This window comes from Homarus americanus, unplaced genomic scaffold, assembly GCF_018991925.1.
Source record: "Homarus americanus isolate GMGI-L3 unplaced genomic scaffold, GMGI_Hamer_2.0 scaffold58723, whole genome shotgun sequence".
NCBI lineage: Eukaryota > Metazoa > Arthropoda > Malacostraca > Decapoda > Nephropidae > Homarus > Homarus americanus.
Window position 1 is genome coordinate 15217 of NW_024738230.1, and position 17626 is coordinate 32842.

The 17626-nt window shown below is 41.3% G+C and overlaps 1 protein-coding gene across 1 annotated transcript; it reads left to right on the plus strand.

The window, feature by feature from the left end:
• Positions 1 to 6407: 6407 nt before the first annotated feature.
• On the plus strand, positions 6408 to 15518 carry LOC121873756 (the record flags this gene model as incomplete). The annotated part of the gene is made up of 5 exons (XM_042377457.1): positions 6408 to 6495; positions 11159 to 11207; positions 11675 to 11757; positions 12629 to 12808; positions 14911 to 15518. Coding segments are annotated over 5 exons (427 nt in total), but the record flags the coding sequence as incomplete, so codon positions are not given.
• Between the last annotated feature and the right edge of the window lie 2108 nt (positions 15519 to 17626).

A 17626-nucleotide genomic window follows, 5' to 3' on the forward strand; every position in this document is an offset into this window, starting at 1 on the left:
AAAAAACTTCCTATTTCATGTATTCATAGTGAACTGCAAGTGGATCCTCCCCCCCACCCCCCAAACCTCCACCACCACCCCTGCGACTGTAGAGTGAACATTCGCCGATAATTATCATCATCATCATCAAGATTTAGTTTAACCAGACCACTGACACCCATTTGAGTCTTTCCTAGGGCTGGCCAGAGGGATTAGTAAACATATATTTGTGTTTCTATAATTTAGTGTTATATTGTTTGGAGGAGATTACAGTATTTCAAAAAGGTAAAAACTGAACTTAGCGAAAATTTTGGGGTCTCTGCTAAAATATCTTACATTGTAGGGTTAGTGAAGCACATTGTTCGATACCGATTATAAATAGGGCATTCAATGAGAATATGTTTTACTGTTATTTGTGTTCAGCAGTTGGAGCATATAGGTGGGGCTCCATTAGGGGAAGACATGAGTTGGCCATGCGTCAATCGCGTATGCCCAATTCTTAGACGATTCAGAATAGTTTCGTGATGTCGAGAGGATTGTTTTGATGATGACCAAGGATAAACTGATAATTTGATCATTTTTAGCTTATGACTTGTTGGTTCATTTTCCCAGGACTTTTGCCAATCGTCAAATATTAATTGTTTATAGGTAGTTAGCCTCGCCGATAATCAAAATATATGGTTTTCCACTGCTTTACATATTTCTTTGACAATTTTCAGCTATGACATGTTCGTCCCAGATTACATATAACTGTAATAGGTTACATTACGTTAGGGTTCGTTATATAAAAACGTTTTTCTTCATGTTCATCGAGTCGTTCTGAATTCCATTTCTGCTCAAAATACTACATTACCCAACCCAAACTCCCAGGTTGCAACTGGGGGTGTAACATAACCGAGTAAGGTAACGTGCGGCAAACGCATAGCACATCAAACACCATATTTTTATGGTAAAGTTAACTAAGGAGCTCATATAACAACTGTCATATAATTATAATAGGGTGTCCCACTAATTACAGCAGATATTTGTAGAGGTGAAAGAATATGTGATTCGGAGTATAAAACTTCTATACATATATGGATTTTTTGGTTTACGTTTAGCCGTGAGGTGGATTTTACAGATTACGCAAGGCAACCATTACAAATGGCGGAGTCGAGGCGGGAGATACCGATAGCGAAATATAGGAAAGGGGGAAGGAGGTGACTGGGGCGATGGGAGGGAGGAAAGGATGTGGAGAAAAGAAGGTGAAAGGGAATGGAGGGTCCATCCCTATTTGGGTGGGGTGCACCTCATCTTTAATTTGTTTGGAGGACCCATTCATTATTTTTTCTGAGTAGGGTTACACTTTTTATTATAGATAGAGGGAAAAGGATGGAGATAGAGACGTGGTGGCTATGATTTTAGGTTGGGGTAGAGGGGGTGGCCATGGGTGTTGCTTGTGTTTTTCCACATAACTTAACCCGGCTCAAGTTACGTGGGATTGACCTTTGTTGTAAAGATTTTAACTCTAAATACAAGGGGGAGGAGCCATGTCGTCGGTTCTGTGAGTGTTCATTACAGTAGTCCAATTCGTCGCCATGGGTAGAATAGGGGGAGGGGGGGTTGGGAATGCAGGGGAAGGTAATGTAATGGAATGGATTGTTCGATTGACGTTAGTCTTGGGGGAGGGATGAAGGGAAGAGGTGGGGGAGGGAGGAGTGAAGTGGGGGGGGATGGTGGAGGGGGGAATGTGGGGAGAGAATAAGTAGTCGATCAGTGTTTAGGTGTGGTAACCCACGATGCTCAAATTATGAGGTTTAATAGTTGGGTGGGTAGAGGCGGGGTAGGGGGGAGGCGCGGAGTTAGAACTCGTGAACGTATGATGTTGTTTAATGCAAGTTATGGAACATTACAGTATCTTCAAATGGGTTTTCACGCTATTAATAGGCCTTATGTAATCCACCAATAAGGATTACAACAGCACACAGTATGGCTGCAATAGGTAAGAAAAATAAAATATAACATGGCCAAATTTTTGCCCTGCATAATTTTTACAACCCACCTCACGCCTAAAGTAAACCGAAAAATGCTTATGTATATAGAAGATTTTCAACTCAATATCACATATTGTTTCACCTCTACAAATATCTGCTGTCACTCATGGGACACCCTGCAATAGTATAAGGACGACATGGGGTATGCTGACAAATTAATGCGACTTACCTGTTGGTGACGACGATGGTAGGAATGAGACCTCGGCATGTTTCAGTGTTCGACCTCACCTCCTTCCCCTGGTGTGGGTGGCGCCAACCTTGGTAACAACTTGTGCATTCTCCGTGACTACCATTACTGGTAGTCACAGAGAATTAATTACTGGTATGCCCATCAGTCGCACCGTCGTAGCCATGAACAGCAGAGAAATGGTCGTTGTAGTGCTTTTATTTACCCGTTACACATCTCTCACCATGCTTAATAATATTAACTATCTTCATGACATTCTTATTGTTATCAGTGATTGCGGAATTCACCTACACACAGCCTGTTACTAGACTAACCCCCACCTCCTCTATTTCCCCCCCCCTCCAACACTACAGTGGGCGACATCTGTTGGCCGACCATAGCATTTCCCCCAGCTGTTTCGAAACTTCAGATTCAAGGCTATTCGAACTCTCACTGTGGCTGGGGAGTGGACACGACTTTTGTGCACGATAGTACAATAACATCACCAGGCCGTAATTACAGTGCAGTAATATCTTCATTACCCAGAATGCTCCATTAAGTACTCAGAATTGAAATTGGCTCGGAGTTTTTTCAAGAAAATTCTCTCCATTCTGGGTCTGTTTACCAGTTTTCGAGGTTGAAAATCGGGTTCATTTTCTGAGAAAATTCCGAAAAATCTTACACAATACGTTTCCAGGCCTTGGAGCAAATTCCGAGGTTAAATATCAAGCACATTTTCTGGATTTTTTTTATGAAAACTTCCTGAAACTCTCCAAGTTTTTTCCCAGGTCTCTGAGGATGAAAGAATGTTTATATTCTAGGGATGTGGAATTTTTCAGGGTTTGAGAGTCTTCTTGTTATCCGGGGAAATCTCTCGTCCTCGGAAGAGCTCTGCACCAATTATTCCGACTAACGTGGATATCACCTCTATGTTGCACTTTATAGAGGCCGATTCTTTCAAGAACTTAAAATGTAATACATTAATGTACAGTATATCATCACAGGAACCCTGCTGTACCATACTCAGGATAAGCAATATTAGACAAAACAGCAAAAAAAAAAAAAAAAAAAAATCTATCCTATCTTGGAATATGCGTTCCAACCCTCTCGAGTTGCGCCGCTCGTGTTACTAAATAGTAGCCCGATGTTCGGGATTGACATTCGAATTTGACGAATCCATTTGACGGGTTACTAATTACAGTAGTTACCCCGACATCGGGATTGCTCTTCGGGCTTGTTGTCTCGAGTGTTTAAGAAATGGCCGATTGAGGAAAATATCTGGAGTGAGCGGTAAGTGTTTGTTCACTCATTAATTTAGTTTACTGACCATCAACATCGATTGTTATTACGGCCATAGTCATGTTAGTTTGATCTTTTCCTTTGTTTCTTCCTTACTAACTATTTTCTTCTTGCTCTCCTTCTTGGTCTTCTAGGGTTGGTAACGACTCGTAGAGATTAATTAACTCTGATGATCTTATTATCATTTCTATTTCTTCTTGTTCTTTCTCGTTTTTCTTTTTCCGGTTCTTCTGTTTTGTTTCGTTCTTGTTTCTTCACTACAAGGAGAGCCTCAATATTCCATATTGTTCAGTTGGTTCTGAGGTCGCACCTTAGATACCCTGCACTTCTCCCTCCACTTTGGGACACTCCCGGTAGGAGGAGTGAGAGCCGCTACGAGCTGCACATTTCTTGTTGGTCGCCGAACACGTGGTATGTAAACAGACATCTTTCACTATTTCTGGGCATAATCACATCTCCACAAGAGATGTTAAGAAATAGGGCATGTCAAGTCTACAGTAAATTTATTTTACGACTAAAGTTATTCTTAAATATACCAAGTAAAAATAATCCCTGTATAGCACTTTTCTAAGCATGTACAGTAAAACAATAGGGATATTCAGGTGAATTAGTAGAAGCAGCTGAAAAGAGGGTAGAGATGTATATCCTTGGATCACGGTGCACTACCCTGGCTGAGTTTTGGATCAACTGCCCTTCTACCACTGTCCTCCGAGTATTTAAGGGCTACGGGAGTAGGAGGAGCTTTGGATTTAGGCGGGAAAACCTTAACTACGTGTTGTAATCCGCCCTTCTTTAAGTGATTTGACCCAATTAATAGTTGGTTGTGCAAGTGTTACAGTAACGTAGTTGATATGCTCTAAGTGAAGTCATATTTACGTCTTTAAAGTCCCCTGAAATGTGATGTTGTCACTGTGAGTAAGTGCCCGTCCCTTCATCCATACAGGTCCCTAACGCAGCCTAGGCTGTGTCTGTAGCGTGGATGTTGTATCCACTATGTCACCTACTTCCCTTCACCATAGTAGGAGAGCCACCTACTTCCCTCCACCATGGTAGGACAGCCACCTACTTCCCTCCACCATGGTAGCACAGCCACCTGCTTTCCCCCACCATAGTAGGACAGCCACCTACTTCCCTCCACCATGGTAGGACAGCCACCTACTTCGCTCCACCATGATAGGACAGTCACCTACTTCCCTCCACCATGGTAGGACAGCCACCTACTTCCCTCCACCATGGTAGGACAGTCACCTACTTCCCTTCACCATAGTAGGACAGCCACCTACTTCCATCCACCATGGTAGGACAGCCACCTGCTTCCCTCCACCATGGTAGGACAGTCACCTGCTTCCCTCCACCATGGTAGGACAGTCACCAGCTTCCCTCCACCATGGTAGGACAGCCACCTGCTTACCTCCACCATGGTAGGACAGCTACCTGATTCCATCCACCATGATAAGACAGTCTCTCACTATCTCCACCATGGTAGGACAGTCACCTGCTTCCCTCCACCATAATAGGACAGTCACTCACTTCCCTCCACCATGGTAGAACAGCCCCCTACTTCCCTCCACCATGATAGGACAGTCACTTACTTCCCTCCACCAAGGTAAGACGGTCACCTACTTCCCTCTACCATGGTAGGACAGTTACTTGCTTCCCTCTACCACGGATGGACAGTCACCTGCTTCCCTCCAACATGGTAGGACAGTCACTTACTTCCCTCCACCATGGTAAGACGGTCACCTACTTCCCTCTACCATGGTAGGACAGTAACCTGCTTCCCTCCTGAATGGTAGAACAGTCACCCGCCTTCCTTCAACCATGATAGGACAGTCACCTACTTCCTTTCCCAATGGTAATACAGTCACCTGCTTCCCTCACCCATGATAGGACAGTCACCTACTTCCCTCCATCATAATAGGACAGTCACCTGCTTCCCTCCCCAATGGTAGGGCAGTCAACTGCTTCCCTCCACCATGATAGGACAGTCATCTGCTTCCCTCCACCATTGTAGGACAGTCACCTGCTTCCCTCCACCATGGTGGGACAGTCACCTACTTCCCTCCGCCATGCGAGGACAGTCACCTGCTTCCCTCCACCATGGTAGGACAGTTACTTACTTCCCTCTACCATGATAGGACAGTCGCCTATTTCCATCCACCATGATAGGACAGTCATCTGCTTCCCTACAACATCGTAGGACAGTCACCAGCTTCGCTCCACCATGGTAGGACAGCCACCAACTTCCTTCCACCATGGTAGAACAGTCACCTACTTCCATCCACCATGATAGGACAATCACCTGCTTCCCTCCACCATGGTAGGAGAGTCAACTACTTCCCTCCACCATGGTAGGATAGTCATCTACTTCCCTCCACCATGGTAGGACAGCCACCTACTTCCCTCCACCATGGTAGGACAGTTACTTGCTTCCCTCCACCATGGTAGGACAGTCCCCTGCTTCCCTCCAAAATGGTAGGACAGTGACCTACTTCTCTCCACCATGGTAGGACAGCCACCTACTTTCCTCCACCATGGTAGAACAGTCACCTACTTCCCTCCACCATGGTAGAACACTGTACACCACACTAAAAAATTATTCGCACCCGTAGGATATTGTATCACTCTGTAAGGGTGCCGAATAATTTTTTAGTGGGTGTACATGATACAGGGTACTTGTACACACACACACACACACACACACACACACACATGTATACATGCACTATACATACATGTACACCCACTTAAAAATTATTCGACACCCCTACGGCGTGACACAATATGACACAGGTGCCGAATATTTTTTTAGTGGGTGTACAATGGACTATATCCAACTAGACATACATTATAAGACCGAACAAAGAATATTGCATTAAATATAACTTTTGGTGATTATGAATGAAACTAATTCTCTTTTGTGTTGACAGGATGAATGAACACAAGTGGGTACTGAGTGCCTCCTGCTGCGGCTGTAGCCTGAGGAGCGGCACCCTCGCAATTGGTATACTAGGTGTGGTGAGTAGCGAGCATTATACTCTACCAGTATCACCTCTACACTTGTACTAAGACCGTGTTTAACCACCACTCCCCGTTAACTGTTGTAAAAGTGAAAAATATTTATTTTGTAGATCTTCATATATACGGTATTATTATTATTATTATTATTATTATTATTATTATTATTATTATTATTATTATTATTATTATTATTATTATTATTATTATTATTATTATTGTTATTGTTATTGTTATTGTTATTGTTATTGTTATTGTTATTGTTAGTAGTAGTAATAGCATTATTATTATTATTATTATTATTATTATTATTAGTAGTAGTAGTAGCACAAATTGTTTTTGTGCGAGAAACAACCGACCATGTGTGGATTGCAGGAAGCTAGACCAGTGTCGGAACCCACATCGCAGGGAGCCGACACAGGCGGCCACAGTGGATATCGCCGGGACCCCACCACCCGATGATATCCGAAATGATAGCAGTGAGTCTACTCAACCCGAAAATGTAGTACTAATAAATGCTGCTCCCTCAGTAGCAGGTGTCCACGAGGAGAATGAGAGACAGCCGCCTCAGTGGAATGGCATGTCGATGGAAAATGCAGGCGTATGGGTCAAAGAAACCTACTCAGAAATTGTCAAGTGGTCGCCTGCTAACTTATTTGAACCACCCAAGTGTGCGGCCACCAAAGAAATGATTCGGGAGATGACTCGCTTCATGACTGATTACACTCAGGACCGCTTCCTCGCCCCCCTAGCTCTTCAAATACTGGCAATAATACCACATCTATTTTGTCAGAGGACACACACAAAGGCTAAGCACAAAGAAAATGTGGCAGCAATGAAGAGAAGATTGACAATGTGGCAGACTGGGGCCCTAGATGATCTCCTATGTGAAGCAAGAACACTGCAGGAGAGACTAAAATCTACGGGTGACGGAAAGCAAAACACCGATGACGTGGCAAGAAAATTTGGAAACAAAATGCGTGTGGGAAAAGTGTCTCTCGCGGTAAGATCTCTCACACAGGAATCCTCCGGTGGGGTGATGCCAATAAACAGAGAGACATTAAAACTATTGAAAGAGAAACATCCCCCTGCAAGCGAAGATGAAGGCATCAGGTTCCAGGGTGACTATATCCCACCAAATGCTGTCCTGTTCGAGAAAATAACAGGAGAGATGGTGTGGAAAAGGGCACTGAAGACTCGAGGAGGAGCCGGCCCTTCAGGTCTGGATGCAAACGGTTGGAGAGTCATCCTCAGCACAAACAAGTTTGGCCCTGTAGCAAGCGATCTCTGCACTGCCATTGCCGCCCTCGCAAGAAAGCTTGCATCCTCTTGCTGCCATCACCTCCAGGCCCTGACGGCCTGCCGCCTTATTCCTCTGGAAAAGAAACCAGGATGTAGACCTATAGGGGTGGGGGAAGTGCTGAGGCGGATCATCGGAAAGTGCATAATGGAGGTGGTAAAGGACGATGTCAGGGCAGCAGCAGGGAACCTACAAGTGTGTGCTGGCCACCAGGCTGGTGGGGAGGCGGCCATTCACGCCATGAGATTGATATTTGAGCAGCGTGATTGTGAGGCCGTTCTCCTGGTGGATGCTTCAAACGCATTCAACATACTTAACCGCAAGGCTGCACTGCACAACATCAAGATCAAGTGTCCTAGCTTTGCGATGTATGTTGAAAATTCGTATAGGAATCCTTCAGACCTCTACATAGTAAACAACAAGGCTCTACGAGGTGATACCATCCTACAGTCGACCGAGGGAACAACACAGGGGGACCCCGTTGCAATGGCAATGTATGCAATTGGCCTATCAGTGCTCCAACAAGAAATAAAATTTGAAACAACTGGGGTCAAACAAGTGGCATATGCTGATGACCTTACAGGAGCAGGAAAAGTGGAGTGCATCAAAAAGTGGTGGGACCTGGTAACATCGCGAGGTCCACAAATAGGGTACCTCCCAAACGCTAGCAAGTCCTTCCTCATCGTGAAGCCAGAACATTATGAACGGGCTTTGGAGGTTTTTGGCGGAAGTGAGGTCAAAATAACTAAGGACGGCCAAAGACATCTAGGCGCTGTAATTGGCACTACGGACTTCAAGACCGAGTACGTAGCGGGAAAGGTGAATGAGTGGGTTAGCGAAATCCAAGCTCTATCTGAGATTGCTAACACAGTCACATGCGGCCTTTGCAGCATTCACCCATGGAGTCAAGCATCGCTGGAACTACCTGATGCGTACCATCCCTGAGATCGGACCCCTCCTCCACCCTCTGGAAGAAGCTATCAGTGTCAAGTTCATTCTCAAACTAGTGAAACACCCTGACTTAACCCCAGCAGAAAGAACACTTCTTGCACTTCCACCAAGACTGGGAGGGATGGGACTAACTAATCCAGAGGAGATTGCTGACACTGAACATCAAAATTCACTTAAGCTCACGGCAGCCCTCACTGACCACATAATAGCCCAGAATGCAACAGGGGAAGTGGACACCAGCGAAGTAAATAAGATCCGTAGGGCCATTGCAACAGATCGGCAGCACTGCCAAAATGACATGTTGCAGCAACTATTGCTGCAGGTTCCAGAAAATTTGACAAAAAAAGTAACTATAGCGCAGGAGGTGGGCGCCTCGAACTGGTTAACTACGTTACCGATAAGGGCAAATGGTTTCAGCCTTAACAAACAAGAATTTACAGATGCCATTGCTCTTAGGTACGGTTGGCCAGTGGATGGTTTGCCCTCCCAATGCGTGTGTGGCTCTTCCTATGACGGCGATCACGCCATGGTCTGCAAGAAGGGGGGCTTCATTTGCATGAGGCATGACGAGGTAAGGGATCTCACAGCAAATATGTTGAAGGAAATCTGCCGGGACGTCATGGTAGCACCGACCCTCCTTCCACTGGATGGTGAGATCTTCCAACACAGGACTTCAAACACATCTAACGAAGCCCGTGTGGACGGCAGTGCTCGAGGATTCTGGACGCTGGGACAGCGAGCTTTCTTCGACATCAGGATTTTTGATCCCATGGCCACTTGTCACCGTAACCTAGCTCTCGATGCTGCACATAGGAGGAACGAGAACGACAAGAGAAGGGCGTATGGGGAGAGAATTCAAAACGTTGATCAAGGCAGCTTCACTCTTCTAGTGTTCACAACCTCTGGTGGGATGGGCCCAAGTGCAAGATGTTTCTACGCCAGACTCGCAGAGTTGATCTCCGAACAGAAGCAGCAGCCCAGAAGTTATGTTACAGCCTGGATGAGATGTCGACTGTCCTTCTCTCTCCTTCTGTCGGCTTGGCTTTGCTCTGCCTCAGGGGAACGAGAGCTTCTGCCCCTACTCCGACAACTGCTGCAGATATTGACTGAGGCTACAGTCACCGAATGCCGCATAGATCTGCGGCTCAACTAATTTAACACATAGGATAGCTTATTATGTATTAGGATATTTAATATTAAGGTAAATAAATGGTGGCGAAGGTGTGGCTATTGGGGGAGGCTGGAGGCCACGTTTAAAAAAAAAAAAAAAAAAAAAAAGTAGCAGTAGTAGTAGGTCCATTACAACAGATCCGGCAGCACTGCCAAAAATGACATGTTGCAGCAACTATTGCTGCTGGTTCCAGAAAATTTGACAAAAAAAGTAGCTATAGCGCAGGAGGTGGGCGCCTCGAACTGGCTAACTACGTTACCGATAAGGGCAAATGGTTTCAGCCTAAACAAACAAGAATTTACAGATGCCATTGCTCTAAGGTACGGTTGGCCAGTAGATGGTTTGCCCTCCCAATGCGTGTGTGGCTATTCCTATGATAGCGATCACGCCATGGTTTGCAAGAAGGGGGGCTTCGCCATGAGGGCATGACGGTAAAAAGGGATCTCACAGCAAATATGTTGAAGGAAACCTGCTGGGACGTCATGGTAGAACCGACCCTCCTTCCACTGGATGGCGAGATCCTCCAACACAGGACTTCAAACACATCTAACGAAGCCCGCGTGGACGTCAGTGCTCGAGGATTCTGGACGCGGGGACAGCGAGCTTTCTTCGACATCAGGATTTTTGATCCCATGGCCGTTTGTCACCGTAACCTAGCTCTCGATGCTGCGCATAGGAGGAACGAGAACGACAAGAGAAGGGCATATGGGGAGAGAATTCAAAATGTGGATCAAGGCAGCTTCACTCCTCTAGTGTTCACAACCTCTGGTGGGATGGGCCCAAGTGCAAGATGTTTCTACGCCAGACTCGCGGAGCTGATCTCCGAACAGAAGCAGCAGCCCAGAAGTTATGTCACAGCCTGGATGAGATGTCGACTGTCCTCTCTCCTTCGGTCGGCTTTGCTCTGCCTCAGTGGAACGAGAGCTTCTGCCCCTACTCCGACAACTGCTGCAGATATCGACTATGAGGCTACAGTCACTGAATGCCGCATGGATCTGCGGCTCAACTAATTTAACACAGATAGGATAGTTTCTTATGTATTAGGATATTTAATATTAAGGTAAATAAATGGTGGCGAAGGTGTGGCTATTGGGGGAGGCTGGAGGCCACGTTAAAAAAAAAAAAAAAAAAAAAAAAGTAGTAGTAGTAGTAGTATTGTATAGAAAGTTGTATATTTATAATATACCCGGTAAATGTATTTTATTTATATAAATATATAATCACTGGCATTTTCGCTTTAGATTGGTTGTATCCTGAATATCATCAGTGGCATCTACTTAGGTGTGAAGGGTAAGTACTGTACTCTCTTATTCACTTCTTTTTAGAAATTAAATAACTTGTTAATGCAAACATAAATTCGTAAATGAAAGAATTGTATAATTTTTAAACAAGATGACATTGAAAATAATGGGAGTAAAATACATTAATATAGAAAGTAACCAAGGACCTTATAAGACTCATTGTAGCTACACCACTTGATATTACCCTCAGGTATAGCCATTGTCCACAGATGGGTTCCCACTAGTGACTGTGCCAATTAAATAACATTTCATTTACACCTGATTATAGTAATTATGTTTTATGGCAGATGGGTGACGGAAAGTGGATGGAAGGATAATGTAAAGCAGACAAACAAGCGTGGATGTTAAGGTGGATTGATAATGATAGTTGAGGGATAACCAGATTAAGATATGTGAATTAACGGCAGCATTTAACAAAGGCCTAATTCACCGATGTATATTTCTTTATACTTTCAGGATTCGCTGATGGATGGATAACTATGGCAGTGAGCATCATTCACTTGATCGTGAACATCCTCCTCATCCAAGGAGTCAAACAGGTACTTGTATTAAAACTTCATCTCCTTTAATGATTAATTTCTGTAGACATTTTGTCATTTTGTTAAGTGGGAGAAACATGTGAAAACCTTAAGCTTCAATGTAATACTGTCAATCAGTAGCCTACTCTGCCCACATACTTGCTCTCACTCTCTTTCTCATGTGATTTAGTTATTGCATGTATTTTATATTTTACAGAGCGTGTATCTTAAATTTTTATATTAATGTTAATCAAAGATAACTTCTTTTAATATTAGGTATGTATTGTAGAGTATTAGTTTGTCTTGAACACAAGTATTTAGACAACTAAATATGTGTTTAAAGTAATTGTTTATGTAAAAAGGAACGCAGTGATAGATTAAGTATATGTACCTCCCGTCCCCCTCCCCCGCCCTCCCCCCCGAAAAAAATATATATCGTTACCCATAGGTTTAATGTGGTCGTGGTTTTATGAACAGTGTTCGTCCACTAGTTTTGGAACAGTTGGGTACAGAAGACCACAATGGTACTGGTATACACCATTACCTACTACGTGGGTCAAATTATCTGGAAACACTTTCATGCAGAGAGAATTGCCAGATTTCAAAATGACCAGTAATTTAAGTTTTATTCCTGTAGATATTTCATAAATACATTGTTTTGTATATTTGAATACTGCTACCGATATGGGGCGCAGGCATACTAACATATGACGATGCACTGGAGAATATACTAAAACATTTCATCCGGGGTTTGAAATTATAGAGACGGAAAAAATAAAGATACTGTACTTTTGGGGGGACTGAACAGTAATTCACATTAGGTTCAACTCAGTTTCATAAAGAATTTGTTGAAATGACTATCTAAATATATATACTGTATTTTAACTCACAGGAACGACGCTCGTTTGTGATGCTGTGGGTCTGGGTCTCGATTATCTGCGTGGTTCTGTACAGCATCTTGGCTGTCGTTACCATTATCGTCTCACTCAATATCGCATATGCAATCACTGTCTTCATTGTAGTGGGTGTGATTATATACTGCATTCTGGTAGTACGCTCCTACGCCCTTTCTGTAAGTATAAATATTTTTAAGTATTGTACTGTACTTAATGTAAGAATATACACTTATTTAAACTTTGATATATATATATATATATATATATATATATATATATATATATATATATATATATATATATATATATATATATATATATTATATAAGCATCAGCTGTCATCAATCCATATATGGATGAAGGCCACTCCTAAACTGTACACCTCCATATTTTCCCAACTTAAGAATTGCTGTCCAGTAAATACCACCAAATTTCTAGGCATTTTCCTATCTTTAGTTTATTTGTGGTCTTTTCTTTTTACAGCCTGTTCTGTCTACTACTGTGAGAAAGATTTAGGAGTAATGATAAGTAGGAATCTTAAACCAAGTCAACAATGTGTATTTGCTCAAAACAAGGCTAACAAAGTACTTGGGTTCATACAAAGAAGTGTTAGTTACAAGACTTGCGAGGTTATCCTTAAACTATATCTTGCGCTTGTGAGACCTCACTTGGATTACGCAGTTCAGTTCTGGTCAAAGTACTACAGAATGGATACAGAATCCCGAGAAAGAATTCAGAGGAGAATGACAAGACTAATACCGGGCATTAGGAACCTTGAGTACAGAGACAGGTTAAAGCATCTTAATTTGAACTCCCTCGAGAGACGTAGAGTGAGGGCGATATGATCTAGGTGTATAAATGGAAGTCAGGGCTAAACAAAAGTGATATAACAAAGGTACTCAAACTATCCAACCATTAGCGAATTCGTAGCAATGGTTTTAAATTAGACAAATTTAGATTTAGGCGCGAGATAAGTAAACATTTGTTTGGAAATATAGTAGTGGATGAGTGGAACAAGTTACCAAAAATCATCATTAACTCGAATACGCTGGATAGCTTCAAATATAGGTTGGATGGATATATGAGCGATAGGGGTTGGGTGTAAACGGGACTGCTCGGTATGGGCCAATAGGCCAGCTGCAGTTTCCTCCATTCTTAGGTTCTTATGTACTAACATTTGCCCGTAGAGTGATATTTCTTAATTTAGTTTGTAATCTGTGAATTCGGTTGATGTCTTGTCTCTTAAGATTTATGACAAACATACATTTCTTTATAATGTGTAGTGTGTGTCATCAGCAAGTAATTATGTCTACCATGGGCAGCCCGAGATGGAGCAGGTGACATAAATTAGTCAAGGCTGGGAAAATCGTGTGGTCGTTACTCAATTGTTTGGCTTTTTCTATTATTCGGTCACTATGATTTCCCCATTAGGGAAAAGATTCCAATTACAGAAAAACAACTCTATCAATAATCAACTAGTAATGGAAGAAGCCTTAACTCATTAATATAATTTAGAAATAAAGCAAGTAGATTCATATTTCTATGACAAATCTGTAATCAAGATGTCAAATTTTATAAAGCTTAGTACTGTACATCTGGATGGAATATTTGTTATAAAATCGAGTCTTGAAATTGTGTACAGTTGTGCTAGAGAAAGACTATCTTGTTCAGTACACCGATCCTATTGTAAACTCTGATCAAGAAACTGTATAGAATAAAATATTCATGAATTAGAATCTGATCAAGAAACTGTATAGAATAAAATATTTATGAATTAGAAAATGAACACAAATTCATTTTATCAATAAAGAGGATATGAGATTTGTATCTTCCTTGTGCTTCAATAAAACCTGATTATCCGAGGCACCTGGATAATGGACGGAAACAAACAGATCCGATGCGAGTTACTCTGCTTTTAAGACAGAAATATGTTCCATGTAAACCTGTTTTAGGAATAATTGATAAATACAAAGGAAGTTTGTAATATTCTATAAAATTACAAATACATATTGTTGTACTGTATATACTCCCAGTGACATAATTATCTGATTCCTGGCGGATACTCGACTTCTCAATAGTAGGAGGGGAAATGAGGCTCTCAAAGCTCCATTTGGCACCTTCCAAATAATGTCCAAAAGCTTATAGTACAATACAGTATTCCAATATTAGTTTGATATATCAAGTTTTCACCAGTAATCTCATATACATCTGTATGCATGTGTGTAGTTAGCTGGGTGTATGTAGGAAATAAATTAATCTCTTAACTTTTCCATTCCAGTTGGGAGCAACACCCACCGTGGCATAATTCTCTTTACATCCTCAAAAAAGAGAATACCAATGGAAGGATTGTACTGTACTCTCATTTTCATGTTAAGAGAGAAATGAAAACAAGTTGTTGAAGTCCAATTGGAAGTGTCTAGAATGTTATCTAACATTTAAGCATGATTAAGGTTAAATAAACTGTGTCCTGCCTCACTACAGTATGTACTGGTTATTTGTGATAAAATTACTGTACAATAAATCCCCAATTTATACGTGGGTTACGTTCTTGATAATCTTAATTTACTGAATTTGTGTGAATCAAACTTAAAACCTCTTCTCTAAAATATGGTACAGCATTTGTACAGTACTATACCATGTTCCAAAACCTTACGTTTTACAGAAAATTAAAATTTGTTATAAGTTATTAAATCCTACACACTACTGATACAATATACAAACACTGTACAGTACATGGAAGATAAACACAAGAAACAGCGAAGCAGAAATTAATGTTTCTAATTTTATTTTATTTTTATTTTAATTGGGTTCATGTTTTTCATAAGTCATGTACAATAAATATTTAGTAATTTATATAGAATGGAGGATGCATTTAATTTTTTTTTTCAAAGTTTGCAGCACATTAGGAAGAGAACTGGTGTGAATAGAGGGCTTACGGTACAGTGTGTTTCACCTTGAGGAGACATACTGATATTATTGATATTGGAACGGTTTATTTAACCAGACAAATACAGATACAGAGTGGACAATAATAACAATATTGACATGGCTGAGCCAATTGAAAGCCTGAGCTCTCTTAGTGGCCTGGCCTGACAAGTATCATCTATATTATAAATATGTTTTTAAGAATAACATAAGATATTAGATTATAATCATTATTTTTTGTAACATTACTATGTGTAAGACATACACACATCAATATTTGGGTAAGAGATATTAAGTTATCAAATGTGCATTGACTGTACAGTATAACCTTTAATATCTAAATGCCACTGAAATTCTTGGAATTTCTTCTTCGCATTGGTTTGAAATATTCCGGTGTTAAGTAAAGTACATATAAAACAGTGAATATCCATGGCATCCAACGAACATTTTACGTTGTTTTCGGTATTTAGGCTTTATGATCTAAGATCTAGCATCAACCATTGTGTTCAGTAAAATAAGTTTGAGTGAATCACTTAAAGGTCACTGCCAGTCCCATATTTTATTCAGTGTTATTTTTGTACGTTCCATAAAATGGGTAAAAACTTAAAGATAATTATAGCCTAGTTAATGGTTTAGCTTTAAGCCTTTTTAAAACTTGTGGAAACAGTGTCAAGGACTCTTACCTCTGAAGCTTGAGGTCATCAAACGAGCCACATCAACACCTATTGACATCCATAATAATTTTAAATCGGGTAAAATTGTTTCTCTATACTGTAGTTAGAAGTCAACATGTTGTTTGAGGAACATTACAGAATAAAATCTTTCTTGTGGGAATTATACAATATATACCATCACAATTCATACATAATACTCTACAATAATAATTAAAACTCTACAATAATAATGTTGTATTAACTTTACATATGGACGTTTTTTACACTTGAGGAATCACTGACACACACACACACACACACACCATCGCTTATGTTCACCAGTATATCCCCCTCCGGACTCTCTTGTAGTGATGCCACTGGATCAATTTTGCAACAATTTTCGATTCTTTCCTCACTGATGGCATGGCAGGTTGGCCAGATGTAAAGGAAATGCTTACACACATTTTCCCTTCACTTTGTCATTTATTCAATATTAATTACTGGTATAAAAGACACGTTTCGTTAGCTCCCTTCCACAAAAAGCTTTATATCTGCTGTACACCTGCAATGATCCTTCACATACACTGCTGTTCCTTGGAGGCTGATGATTATTCATAATTCAGACAATTCTATTAGTATATGCTGTGACTGGTAACTAAACCTACATAATCAGTCAGAACTTAAAGGCCTTATATCAGACAGCATACTTCTCAGTCGTGGTTTTGAGTGACGTCACACCTGTCCAAGTCATGTAATATATTAAAAGTGGTCGTATGTTTCATGGACTATTTTGCATGAAAACGTCTTATTAACAGCAGACTTCAAATTCATAGGTGTCGCTTAGCAAAACACTTTTCTTCTGAAGTTATTCACGTAGTTATTGTGTGACCCCACCAGTGTGTGTATGTGTGTGTGTGTGATAGTGTTTATTTGGTTGGTCTTCATTCAAAACGTTTGACATGCTCTATGTCTTATCACAATACGCGTTAAAGGAAATAATATGTTTGGGACTAACTGCTCGTGAAATTATGAAAGGATTGAGGGGAGATTTGAGGTCGAGTGAAGGTTCTCTGGCTTCAGGACGTGAGAGGGAAAGGTAAGGTTGGCAGAGATCGTGTTCAACATCAAATTTTGTATCGGTCAATCTTTTGCACGTGGATAATATAGCAATCTACCCTCTCATTATAATCCACAACTCATTTCATTTGGGACAGTCTCCGTTCAATCACAACCAACAGAAAATACAAAGTAGTGTTGTTTGTGACACTGGCTCTCTACAGTTTGCTCTCTAAAACTGCACGCTAGGGTATAATTCTTACTAATTAGACCCATGTTTGGGATTTAAGACTGGAAATATTATTTGTTCCTGTTTACTGCATTCAATTTTGGTGTCTGTAGTGAAGGGAGTTGCATGTT